The sequence below is a fragment of the Symphodus melops genome (assembly GCF_947650265.1).
Source record: "Symphodus melops genome assembly, chromosome: 17".
In the NCBI taxonomy this organism is placed as follows: Eukaryota; Metazoa; Chordata; class Actinopteri; order Labriformes; family Labridae; genus Symphodus; species Symphodus melops.
Window position 1 is genome coordinate 23,268,521 of NC_136707.1, and position 17,671 is coordinate 23,286,191.

At 45.4% G+C, this 17,671-nt stretch overlaps 1 protein-coding gene and 1 long non-coding RNA gene across 6 annotated transcripts; one reads left to right on the forward strand and one right to left on the reverse strand.

The window, feature by feature from the left end:
• The first annotated feature begins 524 nt into the window (after nucleotides 1-524).
• On the forward strand, nucleotides 525-17,356 carry LOC306838335. 5 transcript variants are annotated; one of them, XR_013781066.1, is made up of 7 exons: nucleotides 525-704; nucleotides 2,286-2,607; nucleotides 3,398-3,616; nucleotides 9,030-9,170; nucleotides 9,931-10,047; nucleotides 13,812-13,856; nucleotides 16,451-17,356. It is a non-coding gene; the product is annotated as an uncharacterized lncRNA (long non-coding RNA). The 5 variants fall into 5 exon arrangements; XR_013781067.1 differs by lacking the exon at nucleotides 16,451-17,356 and adding an exon at nucleotides 15,666-16,165; XR_013781069.1 differs by lacking the exon at nucleotides 16,451-17,356 and adding an exon at nucleotides 15,666-16,165 and having other exon boundaries at nucleotides 9,931-10,025.
• On the reverse strand, nucleotides 4,941-12,566 carry kcnj12b (potassium inwardly rectifying channel subfamily J member 12b). Its single transcript, XM_079366428.1, has 2 exons — nucleotides 10,921-12,566; nucleotides 4,941-8,473 (listed from the first exon to the last, which is right to left on the reverse strand). The coding sequence occupies exon 2, from the start codon at nucleotides 8,337-8,339 to the stop codon at nucleotides 7,029-7,031; it is 1,311 nt and encodes a 436-aa protein (XP_079222554.1). The 5' UTR covers nucleotides 8,340-8,473; nucleotides 10,921-12,566; the 3' UTR covers nucleotides 4,941-7,028.
• Nucleotides 17,357-17,671: the final 315 nt, after the last annotated feature.

Sequence of the window (17,671 nt, forward strand, 5' to 3'; positions counted from 1 at the left end):
TTTATAGCTCAATACTTAACTTAATGAGCTGTGATTAATTACATTAAATTATGTTTAGCATAATAAGATTTTAATCAAAGATAATTTTACATGTCAGGACCTCGGCAGTGGAAAAAAAAATGCTCATCGTTTCACCACACGAGGGCAGCAAAGAAAAGCTTCAACAGGTGGAACAGCTCTGATCTCAGGTCACAGAGAAAAAGAGCCGAGGTTTAAGTGTGAATAAATAACTCCCATTGAAGTCTGAGAGTTGATCAAGTGTATAAAAGTGAGTTTTCATTTGCTGGGATAGCTGATCTTCTTTCCCTCGTGGTAAACAGTCCTGAGAGGAAGTGGATTCAAAGTTTGACTCCTTCAAATTAAGATGCAGACTTTCTTTGCAGTATTTTTAAATCTTCAAATAAAATATCACAAAAGCCGACAGAAGTGCTGAATTTTTTTTATCTACCTGGCCTGTATCTCTGTCAGAGACTGTAAATATTAAATCTTTATTAGTTTCTTATGTACATCCTGTGAGGGTGGAGTTGAACTTTGACCTTTGCAGTTTCGCGCGTTACGTTAGCCTTAAAAGTCAAAGGAAAGAAAGTCGATGCTAATTATCGCAAACTGCCGGAAACTTGATAAAAATGGAGGACAACAAGGAGACAGAGGACAGCTTGAGACAGAGGACAGCTAAGAAGAGCAGTGTCCAAACGAGCTGTCCTGTAAGTCACCAAGTTAAATAAAAGTAAACTATAGATGTCGTCTGTGGTCACTTGAGCTAACAGCCCGGGCAGCTGCTGTTACCATGGTTACCGTAGATTGAATCTGATTTTATTTCCGGTTTTAGTTTCATTCGTTTTTAGAATTTATTTTTTTCTCTCATTTGTTTTGATTTTACTTTAGTTTTCGAAAGTTGTTTACGACAGTTTGTTTAGATTTTATTTTTTATTTTAGTTTCTTTTTGTCACTGTATTTTAAATGTTTCAGGGAAACATATGCAGAAACATTTCTTCATAGACTATTGTATTATTAATAGTAAGTTTGGTTTGAAGCAGTCAACGAGCTCATCCAAAATATAAACTGATATAAACCTGAGACACTCAGGACCTTTTCTTTTTCTTTTTTAAACCCATAATATAGTTTCAGTTTGTTACTGTTTTTTTTTAGTAAAGCCTAATTTAAAATCTTTATTTAATTAATTTTATTTAGTTAGTTTTTCCTTAGTTTTCGTGAAGGATCACCTTGCCATGACATAAACAATCAAGCGTCACCATGGTTACTGATAATTCCCATCTTCTCTGTTGATGGAAATGAGCAGAAAACAAAACAGAGACAAACAGCATTAGACATTAATGATCATCAGGCAGAGACGGGCGCCTGTGGTCGAGTCGTCTCGCTACCATCAGTTTGAGGGTTCGATCTCCAGCTCCTGCAGCCACGTGTCCCATGTGTCCTCGGGTGAGACACTTCACCCTGAATAGCCCCCGCTGCTTCGTCTGGGGCGCTTCAATGTGTATGAATAGCATTAGGTACTTCTGAGGGTCTCCCTACAGATCAACCTCTGCTATCCCTGTGTGCATGTGAAGGTGTGAGCTGGTAGAAAAAGCACTGTACACGCTCGAGTCCATTTACGCTCTAAGACACAGAGACTGTCCTCTTCTGATGAGTCTTTCGTCGTGTTTGAATTCAGCGTGTATCATCTAAGAGCGATAAAGCAAACTGACCCCGCCTCTCTCTCTGCTCCTTGTTCTCCTGCAGGAAGTTGTGCAGTTGCTCCGTGTTTTGCTCGAGGTATTTAAGTCAGTGAGTCCTGTAATACAATCAGCCTGTCGCTGTAATCAAATACTGTACGTCTGCAGGAGACGAGCGGCTCGTACCGCTGAGTGATGTGATCAACTGGAGGACGGACGTCTGCAGAGATGAAGATGATCAGACTGTAAACGCTGATATGTTACTGATAGTGGCTCTAACTGTCTTTTACGAGTGCTGCTGACACACTGAATGTGATTCAGAGCAGACGTCACCTGTGATGGATGTTTGCTGAGTCATGTCAGAGCAATGTGACAGTCAGGAGACACCTGTGAGCTGTTCACCTGTTCATGTTGACAACGTGACAAAACAGCTAAAAACGTCCCATCATCGTCGAGAGCAGCAATACAGACATGTTTGTGGTTTATTTGAGCAAATCAGGAGAAATTTTCAAAGTAAAGTTCTTTGTTGTTAGTTGAGAATTCAACTCTGATCTTCTTCTTTTAAATAACGAGTGTTTCACCGTCTTCCTTCTTTTTCTCTCCTGATTTCAGGATCCAGTCCACTGGTCAGATTTTCCCCGTCCAGCCACTTTACTCCCAGCAGCGATCTTCCACTCACCAGGTGACCTCTGTGACCTTTGAGCTGTCCACACCCCTCAAGATGATAACACGACACGGCCTGAGCCATCAGATGTGTCTGTGAATGGAAACAAGGCTGCAACATAATCTCACCAAGATGCTCAGACTGTTTTTTCCTGCACTTGTTTTCTGTCCTGATGTCACGTCCAACATATATCCTCAACCCTCCCTCTTCATTTCCCATCAGCACAGACGGATCCTCATTCAAATCGCATCACGTAAGAGTCTTACATAAGTGAGTGCTCATCCAGTACTTTTAGACTTCTAACATTCATCAGTTTATCTTTGACAGTAGTGACTCCTCCAGATCATGAAGACAGTCAAGAGTCCTGAAGCAGAGAAAAACTACAAACATGAAGAGTAGGATACAACATGAAAAGAGAGTTTTCATGTCAAAACGTCGGTCTAGATTTGTAGTTTTGTTTCGTTGCAGTGCAGTTATTAAAGGTGTGTTTACGATATTTAATGATGGAGAGTTATTCTCATTTAATCTCTGATAACAATCATGAACAGGAAGAAAATCTGTGTGCAGAACCGCGAGCCCGGTTTCATAAACGGTTTGTTTAATCTGGATTTGTGTTGCTAAGACGTCTGCACAGATGGAAAGTCGGTGCAAACAGACACCGTGTGCACAGATTTTTTTATTTTATTTTACATGAGCCTCGCCGTGCTCAGTGTAGATCGTGAAACTGAGCGGGCAGTTTACAAATCTGTACTAAGAGATGGATTTATAAACAGCTCGAGGGGAGAAAAGAATAGTGGATTTTTACAAAACAACACAGATTTTTTCCTTTAGATAACAAAGATGCATTTAAGGACACATTCAGACTTCTCTCTGCTTTAATATTATTTGATATTTCCTGAATATTAAAGATTCAGATATGCAGCATTTGGAGCTCTCTGTGTAACGGAGTAGCTCTTTTTGAAAGTCCAGGATTGACACGATTCAGGTCTAAAATGTCTGAAGTTGTTCTGGTTTTCGAAAACGCTCGTGCAGCTGTTGCATCGTGTTACTTTTCTTCCAGCCTCCACCTCCTCCAGGCAGCTGAAGGAAACCAGCGAATAAAAAGAGACCCTGCAATTAAGTCTGAATTTACCTCTGAGCGGCCCACTCTGCATGCTGGAACACGGACGCTCCACGCTTCTCATCCTCCAACACGGCTGAGTGGGTGGGATGCATCCCGGTTTATTCTCAGAGCTCCTTCCATCACAGCTCATCTCGGAGGATGCACAGCGCTCATCAAGTGAGAAATTAAACTCTCATTTGACCCTTAATTATCTTCCCTCAACTTAGCATGTCAGCATTGAAGGATTCCTTCTGCTGAATGGATCTGTGCCAAAAAAGTCAGATGTCACACATGTCCATTTTTAGCTCACAGGCTATCAGTGCACTTCACTGATTATTACATAAAACCAAACCTGGCTGTTATTGTTCTGTACTCAAACACACAGCGATGAGTTTTTAAGGGAATTTAAAGGATTTCCTCGTCAACAAACGTCTGTCATCATTCAGCCTGTTTGCAGAAGCTCTCACAGATTCTTCTTCTTTTTAGCAGAGACTATTCCAGGCTCTAAGTTCGAGGCGTTTAGTGGCTGCTCAGACACCTTGTTCTTTCTCCCGTCTGTGGATTCTTTGCAGGACTCGGGTACGGTCAGGATAAACAAGACTGTCAGCTACATACTGTACATAAATACATCATCGTGTGCTCCGCTCTTTTCATATTCAGATTGATGGTTTTCAGTCTGGCTTCATGGCTGTGCTGTGTTTGTGCCGACTGTGTCATCAGGGTAGAATTTCATTTAGCAGCATCCAGCGCTCTGCAGCTCTCAGGCTGAAGTGCTGACCGTGTTTCAGTAAAAACTTAGAGGAGTGCAGGAGTTTAAAAAATCAAGATATTACCCTCCAACTACTCTGATTGTTCAACTAGTGTGACAAGAGGTTTTAAAATTCTGCTGTCCTGACAACCTCTGTTCCTCTCCCGCTGATCTACGTCAGAGTTCACTTTTCTTTGAAGTTTTAGTTTCGTTACTTGATGTAGAAAAGTCACATCATGATTGACAGCTGTGTGGACAAATGAGAATCTGCACAGTCCTGCACAGACTCCATAATTACAATACGTCTAGATTTGTGCACCAGCTGCAGGTGGAGACTATCCTCCATCTTTCCACACAGTCAGTGAGGTCAGCGATAGGATGCTGACGCCACAGGAACACGAGGGACCTTTAAGTTTCCCTTGTTGTTTTGTGTGCGAGTGCTCCCGTATGTCCATGTGAGCTCTATTTCAGTGATCAAGGTTGCAGGGCAGTGAAATCAAGCAGGACTGCCAAGTGTTCTGTGTACATGCAAAGACATGCCTGTTTGATTGCATAAGAGTGAAAGAAGAAACCTCCGACCCCAACCAGATACGGCTCCACCAAATCACAGCCGTAAATCACAGCTCGTTCCTCCGTGTTTATCAGAAGACAGACTTCCTCCTTCGGCTGCTTTTATTTATCTGTCCAACAAAAGATGCTTATTGTTTGATTATCACTGTGCTGTCGTCAGTGCAGAGAGAAAAAACAGAGAGAGATTTTATTACAGGTATCAACACGTTTTATTTGTCTGCCAATCAAACAAATGATCGTCCTGTGAGACAAACCGCTGCGAGGAGAAAACAAGGTGCAACTTTAATCTGCATTTAATGGAAGACAAAGAAGAGATCAGACCCGAAAGAAGAAAAAAGAAAACAGCTTCCTGCTTTGCTCAGGAAACGCTGATGTTAACACTGATGTTTTAAAGAGTCTGTTACTGCTCAGCCTCGAACAGCTGAGATGACTTTTCAGCCCCGACATTAAGATAGATATATTTACAATATCGTCCTGATAAATGTACAAATAAAACATGCCGGAGGTCTCAGAGGAACCATCTGTTTTCTGGCGTAACCTCCATTCTGATGTTTTCAGCACAAGTCAGCAAGTTATAAATACAAACGTGTTGAAGTGTGCTGAAGTCGCAGTCTGGTGAGCGAGTTAACCCACATGGAGCTTCGGTTCGAGGAGTGATGTGCACAGTGTGGCCTGATATCTCCTGCCCTATAAAAACAAAGAGGGCGACGCCACCGGCCAAGACGAAGACAATCAGCCTCAGCTGAAATATTCACTATGACGTGCACATAACTGATGTCAGACGTCCGTGAGCAGGATGCACACTTCCTCCCGTCACAGCTGTGCAGAAACACTCCAGCTCTGTTTCATGATGAGATCTCGTATCATAAAGAGTTTAAATCTGAATCCTGTTTTGGCCTCAGTCTTTAAGACATCACGATGTGCTTATGTAAGAGTGAGAGTGATAAAACGTGTTGGAACAATTCGCTTGTGTAGCCGTATTAAGTTTTCTCCTGCCGGCACCCGAGAATATTTAAGCAAAAGAATCTGAGTCATAAGAACGCGTCAGGATGTAATCAGGAGAATTCACCTGGAGCGAGTGGGAGGAGTCAGGGATGACACCTCTATACCGTGTCTACAGACTGTCTGCACGCCACCTCTACCGTGTCTACAGACCGTCTGCACGCCACCTCTACCGTCTCTACAGACTGTCTGCACGCCACCTCTACCGTGTCTACAGACTGTCTGCACGCCACCTCTACCGTCTCTACAGACTGTCTGCACGCCACCTCTACCGTCTCTACAGACTGTCTGCACGCCACCTCTACCGTCTCTACAGACTGTCTGCACGCCACCTCTACCGTCTCCGTGCTCTAATCGACCTGCTGCATTCTGTTTCCTGTTCTTCTCCACTTCACGTTCTGTTCATCTACACACAGCACTGATAGAAAGACTCATATTCTCTTTCCCCCTCGGGTTCTATTTATGTCACGCGTTGCCCCAGGAGACCCCGCCCCCCCCCGCCCCCACTGTGAGGTTTGTGTGAACAACAAGCTCAGGAGGGTTTCAGGAGAAACATTTCCGGGGTTGCATATTTGAAAACGCTGCTTGATGAACCTGCTTTAGTCGACATCTTCCTGAGATCAGAGACCTGCTGCTCCAGTGTAGCGCCTCCTACCTGTTATTATAGCTAACGTGTTAGCTAACGTGTTAGCTAACGTGTTACATGGAAGAGCAAAGAAACGTAGTAACAGTAAAGCCAGAAGCAGAAATGGTCGTCCCATCGGTCACGGGTTCAAAGTTACAGACTGAGATGAAGAGTTTGACCCGGGTGGGCGGCATTAATAACACATCACGCAGCGTCCTGTTGTTACATGCAGCCCGTACACACATTTATTTACTCCCACTCACAACTCCTCCAATTACATATAATATATATTATTCAGAGTCCTATTGTTGACATAAACCATGAGGATGAAAATCCAGTGTTGATCTACATGTCTGAGGTCCGTTACTGTTCCATCAGTCCACACTTTACAGAGAGTCTCACCAGAACATTCATCCAATGCTATGCTAACGTCATGCACGCTATGACTACTGTCGTCGGCGGATTGAAGCGAAATCCTTACGACCCTCTCGGGAAGATAATCCGATGAGAAATGTTCGACTTTTTAACTTTGCTTGCATGGTGGAAATCCTTTTCATGGTGTCTTCATGTCAGAAGAGTGACAGTCGTAAGGTTCTTCCCATGATGCTTCACTGCATCCAGAAAAACAAACAAACTCTGCTTCGTCAAATCTCTGATTCTTTCGGGGAGGATTTTTGATCTCGTCCGGAAGTCGCCTGCTCATTCACTAAATCTGACGAACACTTCCTGTCCTTCCCTGCATCCCCCTCCTCCTCCTCCTCCTCATCCTCCTCGTCCCTGCTGATGAAGGCCAGCTCATTCTCATAGCAGAAAGAGTTGGCACCGGATGTTAAGAATTTCCTCTCCTCCATGTCCTTGGCGCTGCATCTGGGGGTGGACGGTACTTCGAATGTTTTGTGAAAGTAGGCGTAGTCTATCCTGTACTGGCTCTTCTCCTCGAAGATGACCGGCTCGAAGCGGTGACCCCACAGGATCTCGGAGGCCAGGTAGGAGCTGCGCGCCTGAGTCGTCATCGCCGTGGCCTCGACCAACCCTTCGAGGATGATGACTATTTCAAAGTCTGCCGTTTCCAGATCTTGCTTACTGATGCCAAACAGCGGACTCTCTTCGTCGATCTCGTGGATGACGGTGAGAGGTGCGACCAGAAACAGGCGGTCGGTGCCTTTGTCGTAGCCGACGTTCATGTCCATCTGGTCCAGGGGGATGTACTCGCCTTCCTCCGTGAAACGAGGTTTGACCAGCTGGGCTCGAACGTGAGCTTCTACTATATGGCTCTTCCTTAAGTTAGCGACCCTGAACATGAGGCACAGCTTCCCGTCGCGCAAAGCGATGACAGCGTTGTGGCTAAACAGTAGAGTCTCTGCTCGCTTTTTGGGCCTCGCCATCTTGGCCATGATTGCGCCGATCATGAAGGCGTCGATGATGCAGCCCATGATGGACTGAAAGACCACCATGAAGACAGCTGCCGCGCATTCCTCCGTCACACAGCGAGCGCCATAACCGATGGTCGTCTGGGTCTCGATGGAGAACAGGAAAGCTGCCACGAAGGTTCGGACCTCGTTGACACACGGAACAAAATCGGCGTCCCCTGCTGGATGGTCCATGTCGCCGTGAAGGAGCCCGATTACCCAGTAGGCCAGGCCAAAGGTGAGCCAGGACACCACGAATGCCAGGCTGAACAGCAGGAACATGTACCTCCAGCGGATGTCCACACAGGTGGTAAAAATGTCCGATATGTACCGCTGCGACTTCTCGTCCATGTTGGAGAAATGGACGTTGCACTGACCCGCCTTGCCGACGAAGCGGCTGTGGTATTTACGTCTGGTGTGAATCTTTCCATTGCCGAAGCTGCCGACGGCGGGCATGGTGCTGAGTCTCAGGCCTTCTTCTTCACAGGACGGGAAGCTGTGGTGGTGGTGGTGGTGGTGGTGGTGGTGTGCCCTTCCCACACTCATGCCTCGGAGGGGCACAGCCACGTGGCTTCAAACGGCCCGCCTCACACAAAACTGACCCGGCTCATAGGAAGGTCTACAGCGCCGCCCCGAACAGACTCAGCAACAATTGAGGAGTGAAGAACGGAGGAAGTGCTCTGTGAAGGAGGGAGAGGTCAAATATTAGTGTTAGATAGATAGATAGATAGATACTTTATTGATCCAGAGGGAATCAACAATCAGAACAGCGCTACGTCATTTATCAACATTTTGTTGTTGTTGTGCGTCCACAAGAAAATCACAAATAACGTCGTGATTTCAGGGCGCTGATGGCCTAGCGGTTCGGTCGCGCCCCATCAATGGAGGCTACAATCCTCCTAGCAGGCGACTCGAGTTCAAATCTGACCTGTGACCCTCTCTTTCTTGATTTCCTAATTATCCACTGTACTACCAAAATAAAAGCATAAACTGAGGAGATCAGCATTTAAAAAAAAAAAAAGTCAGCCCCTGCTGTAAGGGATTCTTTATAACTTAATTTGTATTGACTTTATCGGCATACATTTGATTTTCTGTTCTGCCTCTCTCATCTACTCTTGGCTGGAACAAAGCGGTTCATACAATGTTATTCATGTTTCTCTGATCAACAAGGTACAGAAATAGCCGGCTAATCCAATGCCCTGCCATTTTATGTGACGTATCTTCTGTTTCCTCCAGCTGGCAAGACTATTAGAGGCACTGGATCGCTGAGATGAGGCTGTGATTCCCCTGTGAGAGGCAGAACTGGAAAATGAGAGGCAGAAAAATTGGCACCACAGACGAGACAGTCTCTCACAGTAAAGGTTTCATATCTGAGAGGTAATCGCTCTGGATCAGAACCTTATGTGTTTAAAAAAAAAAGCCTTTATTGTGATCATCTTGAAGAATATTCAGCTGGTTGATTAAAGGAAAGATTAGTTTCAGCTAATTATGAAGCATGAGGTTATTAATTCACGTCTGTTTAAGTGAATCGAGAAGATTAACAGGGTTGGATTTGACGTTTTCTTTATTAGCCTGTTAGCTCAGAAAGTCGTTACAGAACCATAGAAACAAATCTGGACAGTTTAATAAGACGTTATGAGTTCTAGGCTACACGGTGGTACAGTGGTCAGGATTATCATTTAAAGTAAATGCCCACAATAACAATGCTAACCTATTTAGCACTTCACCAACTTAGCATGTTAGCTAACGTTGGCCAATTAGCGGTAAACAAACATGACGGCTAATTAGCATGTGATGAGATAAATTAGTCACAAACTGAATATGTTGGATAGTTTGAATATCAGTGTTTAAGATGTAGCTTGATGATCTGATTCTTTTCAGCCACTTGCACGCACATGTTAACCTCCAGGTGGCGCTAGAGGGACAAGTCACCAAAGTGTGCCAGATTCAGTCGGAGGGAATCGTGTACGTCTTCATAAAATGAAAAGCCAATCCATCACAGCGTTGAAGAGATAATTAGACACGGCCATGCTTAGAATAAACTCTGACGTTCAGTTTTTAAACTGTGAAGATAAATCCGCTCAGCGCGGCGTTACGTTCTTTAACTGACCGCTCTCTTTCTTTAAATGATTCACAGGATCATCGGAGGGGAACTTCACTCATTTCAAGCATGAAAATCTGACGCTGCCTCGCCATCACGTTGGACTCGAGGAAGTCAGAGTACAACACAAGGTCAGCACAAGGTCAACACAAGGTCAGCAAAAGGTCACATGTTGCTTCTGTTGATGTTTTTCCAGAATTGTTTGCACATCAAAATATTTTCTCTTTGTGTTTTTGGAGTAAAAAACAAAGAACGTCGAGGTGATAATAAAACAGTCAGCTGTCAGAGGGATTAAATAAAACAGAATAAATATAAATAAATAAAATAAATATAAGATGAGATACAAAGAACAGAAAACAAGAGCAAACAGTGCATAACGAAATCATGAAGGAGCCAACACAGATTGTTTCCTCCCGATTTATCATAATAAACACGACTTTATGAAATTAAAAATATAATTAAATAAATGCAATAGGAGTAATAAAAAGACAGGAAGGAGGGTAATTACAGTGTTGGTGGATTTGTGATTTGGGACGCACACAGAAGACATTTTATAATGTGGAGCTACGAAGGGAGGTTTGAATTTAACTTCAAACCTGTGAATGGAAACACGAACACAAGCCGAGACAACAGGTGCTTCAACAAGTCCAAGATGATTCTGTTTACAGTTTGAGTCGACATTTTTAAGACTCCACGGGGACTTTTTTCTTTTGCCTGTGATTAAGTAGTTATGCATGCATGTGTGTGTGTGTGTGTGTGTGTGTGTGTGTGTGTTCCTCAGTGCTCTAGTTGCTAGGAAGCAGTACGCTGGGTGTCCAAAGGATATTAATATCTAATATTCTGTGTGACGGCTCCTCGGCTCTCACAGGAGCCACACTTTGCCTGCTGGGCTGTGATCTGAGTGCTCGGCCGGAGATTTCCCTGCCAAAGAACTAAATCATTTCAATATTTATACACACACTCCACCAGACAGAGAATCGGTTTATACATTTAAATGTTTCCTTCTAAAATCAGACAACAAATTACCTCGTCTGCAAGGGATCCCAACTTTTGTTTCCTTCAAGATCTTCCAGTTTTCAAATTGCTGTGAATATTTCTCCGCAGGTTTCCTTTAATTTCTCTCCTGCATGTTTCTCTCTCCGGGCTTCTTGCGGCTCCTCTCTCCTCTTACGGGTAGAACCACTCTTTCCTCCTGAGGCAGAAAAGTAAACGTCCCCAGTGCACCTTCATGTCTTTGAGTTTAAACACGTCTCTTTCCCCCCCTCCCTCAGTGAGGAGAGCAGGACACAGTCAGATCCTCCAAAGTTTCTCCTCCTTTGATTTCCAGTCGATCAGAAGAGTCGGAAGATGACTTTGGTAAAGCAGTGAAGTCGTGTCTTGACCCTCGATGTCTTGATCACAGCGATCCCAAATTAAAAGTGTGTGTGGCTCATGTGAGCCGGGTGTGTGTGTGTGTGTGTGGGGCGGGGGGGGGGGGTCCAATCCAGTCGAAAAATCGATTCCTAAAAAATCTTATTTTAGAGTCAAATGCAGCCAACAGTCTCTCACTTTCTTGGTAGATGTGCTATCTGATCCTGCTCTGCTGCAGATCCCACTCTGTATCCCACATCCAGTGAACTATTGCTCACAGCTCAGCTCTCGTCCTCCCCCTCCCTCTCACTGTGTCACTGTAGAAACTTGGCATTTGGAGGCTACATGCTTCTCCCCCGACCGAGTGTTGCACCAGTGCTGGTCAGCAGTGCAAGAGTCAAAGCAACCAGCTGCTTTATTCAGGACTGACGTTTTCCCCAGAGACTGGCTTCTGGACTGGATTTCTCAGATACGGTTAAATCATTCTGCAGACGTCTTTCTCTACGTGGAGACACATTTATTTACACCTCAGTCAGTGGATGACACTTTGAGCTGGTTGGTTAGAACGGTCCAGAAGAAGAAGAAGAAGTACTCTGAATAAAGTCTTTATTGTCAGATGACTCTGAAGGATCAGATTCTGCTTCTTGGTGTGTCAGATTTTTTGCATGCGTGAAAAAAGTCTCCTGCTCATCACAGGATTAAGAGGCAGATTTTGACCCTGACCTTTAATTGCTGTAACGTGTTTGTCAAAAGTGTTTATATTTTGGGGCACTGGATAGCCGAGCAGTTATGTGAAGCGCCTCATGTTTGGAGGTCGTAGTCCTCGTCTCAGAGTCCCCGGGTTCAGATCTGACCTCGGCCCCCCTTTGCTTGCTGCGTGTCGCTCCACTTCCTGTCCCTCTTCAGCTGTCCTATCACAAGAAGACAAAAGGCCTCGGACTCGTCAATGTGGCAAACACTAACCCTGATGAAGGAACCAGCCTGTGAGACGTTTTCTTCCTACAACACAAACCAGCGGCATTTTCTTCCAGGCAGAAAGGCGCTCGGGAGAAGTTCGACCAGCACGGCTCCCGGACTTTTTACTGCATGATTTATAATAAGGATCCTTTATTTCATGGTCAGACACGGAGCGAGGAGGAAGTGGGTACGAGACCGGCAAAACTACGGCGAGTATCATAAATTTGTGCGGCGGTGACGTCAACAGTGTCTTTCTTAAGCGCTCGGAGCGGACGCAAAGAAAAAGCAAAGCGTCGGGAAGAAAAGACGTTGGACGCTGCATTTTTGTCCTCCAGGCTGCAGACGCTCATGAAGACACGAGCTGGACACGACACACTGACGCTACAAACTCCTCACACACCGTGTCACACAACTTTGCTCCGACAAAGTCCGGAGTTTAAACGATCAACTTTCAAAAAGATGAAAGAAACGTTTGCTGAGGTTTCGTGTGGACGCGTAACATCGTGACGTGATCTGTCAGTATGATCACATGACTTAACCCGACACGGGGCGGCAAAAGCCTTGGATTTACGTAACCATGGTTTCAAAACAAGCCTCGATACTGATCGATGTTGATCAGTATCATATTTTAATTTACACTTTATTAATCCCACGAGGGGAAATTCAGTTTTTACACTCTGTCTAACACACACATAGGCCGAGATACACACTCATGCACAAACAGGGTTCTAGTGACATGCATTAATGGAGAGGTCTCAGAGTGAGGGGGCTGCCCACAGCGAGCGCTCCAGAGCAGTTTTGGGGTTCGGTGCCTTGCTCAGGGGCACCTCGGCAGTGCTCAGGAAATGGACTGGCACCTCTCCAGTTACCAGACCAGTTTCCGGACTTTGGTCCGTGCCGGGACTTGAACCGGCGACCCTCCGGTTCCCAACCCAAGTCCCTACAGACTGAGCTACTGCCGCCCCTTGAAATATTGAAACGAGCTCGCACGTCTCGGTCCGTATTGTTGTTCTGCGTTGTGTTTGCTTCACAAGTCAGAAACCGGATCAGTTTTTTCCAGCGCCCGCCTGACCCAGATTCACGAGAGGCCGAGAGGTGTGTCATTCTGCAAAATGTCGACCTCCAAAGACGCTAAGCCGTGAAAGTCTGAGTGTCAGTTTTCTGGTTTGAAAAGGGGAATAATATTTGACCTATGTGGGTGTTCGTGCTGCCGGGTTTGGTTACAGAAGCAGCGAGACCGATGATATCTTTACAGGAGGGCGAGCGCGTGTTGACAGGGGAAAGAAATCATCTTTGTCTTCTTCAAACGGGAAACTTTTCCCATTTTCCCATCATCAAATGAAGATCTGACCTTCAGTTAAATCTCTGTTTAAAAGTTCATTTTAGAAGCTTTTTAAGACGTCATGTGGCGACAGGTCAGAGAGAGAGAATCCACCTCGGTCGGACCTGAACCCGGGCCGCCCGCTCAGAGGACTCCAGACCGGGAGGTCCAGGTTTTACGTCTGTCTTTAAACATCAGAAATGTTCAAACATGCATAAACATTTCTAACGTTCGGGACATTTAGAAAGTTTAGTGACTCTTCTTCTTCTTCACACCGCTCCTATGAAAGAGAACAGAAGCTACAAAGGACTGGAGGAACATCAGCACAGATCAGGTGTGTGTGTGTGTGTGTGTGTGTGTGTGTGTGTGTGTGTTTGGATGTCAGGCCTGTAAATGGGTTATGGGTTCAGTCAGTGATGGCAGGCCAGATGGGGACGTGCAGTGTGCTAACGGGTCGATAGCTCGTACCCGGTCGAGTTATTTAAAGGTCGCTTCACTGCGGCACCACGAAGTGGGCCAGACCGGTCCGGACTCGGGAGACGAGCTGCAGCGTTTGATCACCTTTCACACTCTCAGTTAATTCTAGTGTTATGTCGTTGAGGGGTCGCAGGAAGTTTAACCCCTCGATTCACTCCGACTGAATTTGATCTCACAACACAAACAGCAGAACGGCTGCAGGCCCGTCAGTTTGACGCAGCAGCAGCAGCGATCACGGAGGAGAGGAAGAAAGAAGACGATGAAGGAGAGCTGGAGAAAGTCTCTGTTGGCAGCCAACACCGACGAACACAACCTGAGTGGGGAGGAGAGGCGTAGTGCGCCCAGCATACAGAAAGACACAACTCACAGGACGCCGTCCAAGGCTTTCTCACAAACATGAAAATATGCTTCAGAGCGGACGGGTGAGCACGCCGCCTCACCGGGATCTGAAGCTCTCCTGTGAGTCCAACACATGAACACACAGGTCTGTTATTCTACCTTCTCCACGGGGGAAGTTGAGTTTTACAGGGACACTCGTCTCGTCTCGTCCTTCGACAGATCTGTCTCCGACTCTGGGACTCGTTTGTCCGTCAGCCTCATCGTGCCGAGGACGATGTTGCCAAACTGCAGCCGTTGCCAAACTTATATTTACCTCCGGTGAGCAGCGTAGGGTTAATCCATTGTCATGGAAACGCTGTCAAAATTTGAGTTTTAACAAACACATTGCATGTAGGTCACACGCCTCTGGACCTGATTTTGTAACGCCGTGGTCCGACTCAAATTGGGAGTAAAAATAAACACCCATGAAGCACTTTAGTTCTCCTGCTGGTTTGAAGACACGTGGCTCACACGTGAAGAGGAGGAGAAGAAGAAGAAGTGGTTGTTGTGGTCATTAGGGAAACATGGCGTGCGCTCTCTGCTGCCTCTGTGCCGGTCGCAGTAATCGATCTCTGCATGACTAAATGGGTCACTTATTTGTGCGGGCCGAGCAGGTGCACCTGCGTGAAGCAGGGTTTCTAATCAGTCATGATGTTCTGGAGCGTTTGTGGGCCGAAACTCTGCAGGTGTTTGAAAATACTCCACACTCCAACCAACCGAGAGAAGTTCCTGTTGTAAGAGAAATCCACCGTCTTTAAATGCATCGAAGGAAGCTGAAATCAGCGACGTGGTCGTCTTCATATTTGAGACGTCAGCAGGCGAGATGATGAAGATGAAGATGAAGATGAGGACGTGAGACGTACCGAGCTTTTTATAAACATGACGGTCGAGCTTTTATTTTGAAAATTCAGTCAACCAATCGAGCGTCAACCTCCGAGGCTGAGTGATGAAGCCGATCTTCAAGTGACCCTCCTAAAACCTGCAGTTCCTTGAGTGTCCACTTGAGGCTTCATCTCCATAGAGCTCAATGATAAAATATCCGTCTTTACAGCAGAATTTAAAAAAAACAAAACAACAGACACGAGCTGTAACAGGCTGAACTCTTTTGACCTGGAGGTTGTTTTAAGTTATATTTATTTGGTCACAGTCAGATAGAAGAAGCTGAAAGGTGTCGACATCTGTCCAGGATGGAAAACATGAAGAATCAGCTCTGCGGAGGTGTCAGCTCACGTGTTTCACACGCAGGAGGGAGTGTTGGGTTTTAATGAGGTGTGATATTCCTCTTTAGGAATACGACACTGAGGAGCACATCAGGATCAGGATCAGGATCAGGTCTTCTGTGAGGACACGGAGGAGGGACGCGGTTCACACAGAGATCCTTCGACATGTTTACTGTTAATCAGTCTCACTCAGTGAATCAAATAAAGTCAAAGTGGGAACCTGACAGTAACGACTCACTGATACAAACTCTGATGGTTCCTGGGTCGCTCCTGTCGGGGTCATCTGAGGCCGCGGCTGTAACTTATCTCTGGGTAACGCCGGGCACGTGACTTAAATGTCATCGACACGTTGAGGATGGACCAAAACAAGTCACTGAGAAGAGTTTGCAAAATGATCACCTGACTCTCCTCCTGTGTAACGGCTGTCACCTGCCTGCTGATCTGTGCAGCCTCTGATCAGGCTCAGAGTGTGTGTGTGTGTGTGTGTGTGTGTGTGTGAGTGTGTGTGTGTGTGTGTGTGCTGCAGCATCCTGTGCCGCACACTTTCACAGCTGAGGATTTGGTGTTATCGTGTTTGCACCGAACCAGATGTCATTCAGATTGGACTGTAAGGAGTCATGTTTAGTTTTAATAGTTGGATGTTATAAGTTTGGCGTGTTCTCAGCTGCTACATGCAAAACAAACACGTGACGACATGTCGAGTTTAGAGGAAGTGAAACACATGAATCCAAAGAGTGCCGTGTTGTTTCTTTGTCTTTACAGAGAAGCTTTTTGGGAGCCAAAACCAGAATCACAGTTGAACTTTTATGAGGCCTGAATTACTTGTCATGTAATGACCTCTCCTCGCCACTAGGTGTTCCCATTCCGCTGGTTCTGATTCTTCTCAGTTGGAGGTTCTGGTCCTGGTTCGGGGTTGAATTAGAACCTGGTCCTGTAGTGATCCTCATCACTAAATCCTCTCCAGACGGACGTTTGGGCAAAATGTACTTGAGTGTCTTGAAATGAGAAGTAAGGTTCACTCACTGGGGGCCCCTCCAATCCATGGGTGGGGCCCCATGAGGGAGGTTTCCTACTGTCGTTGCAAAATGTGCACATTTTGAGTTGAAGGTTTGTCAAGCAGCGCCTCTGGATTAAAGTGTGAGAGTTGTTCCAGGATATGATGTTCAGAATAATCCAGACACACCGGATGTGTTCAAATTTTAAAGTTTAATTCATGTTCAACATTTGAGCGACTCGAGCAGCGTCATGTATGGGTTTCCTTCATCATCTGTGTTTATGAAATATCAAATCCATCAAACTAAGTGTCCGTGTTACATTTTAATATTAAAATCCTGAAACTGTTTCTCTTTAATTTCTTCATCTGAAACATGTTTGTACATTAAACAGTTCAGGCTGTTTTTTGCTCCTTCTCGAGGTTCGATATGTTTGTAACATTTTTACACAGCTAATCCAACACACTGAGTTATTGTTGTTCTATGAACACTTTATCTACACTGTACAATCATCACTCTGTGTTTAAACATGTTTTATCTAGAAAAGTCAGAGGGAAGTGGCGCCCTCTGCTGGTTCTTCTTCAGTACTCACTTCTCCCACAGCTCATCACAAACATGTTTTACACCGTAAAAAAAAACAAAAAAAAACATTACAAAAGTTAAGCAGAATAATGAAACGTCTTCTAAACCGCGGTTTGACTCCGACTCCACGCTCTCAACTCTTCAGAGCGACTCAAACAGTTTCATTCTCTCTTGGATGGAGAGACCTTCTTTCAAACTCTGTAAAGCAAACACACGAAGAAGAAACAGAGTTTAAACTCTAAATGTAGACTAAATGTTTTTTTTCAGAGGGTAGGATGGAGCGACGGGATTTGCTCGGTGTCAGAAGTAATGCAGACTTCCTGTCAGCCCCTCTGGTCACTTCCTGTCAGCCCCTCTGGTCACTTCCTGTCAGCCCCTCTGGTCACTTCCTGTCAGCCCCTCTGGTCACTTCCTGTCAGCCCCTCTGGTCACTTATGGTCACTTCCTGTCAGCCCCTCTGGTCATTTCCTGTCAGCCCCTCTGGTCACTTCCTGTCAGCA

What these genes read in the sequence shown, in the direction of transcription:
- kcnj12b (XM_079366428.1), bottom strand. Translation starts at nt 8,339, where the DNA reads ATGAGTGTGGGAAGGGCACACCACCACCACCACCACCACCACCACCAC.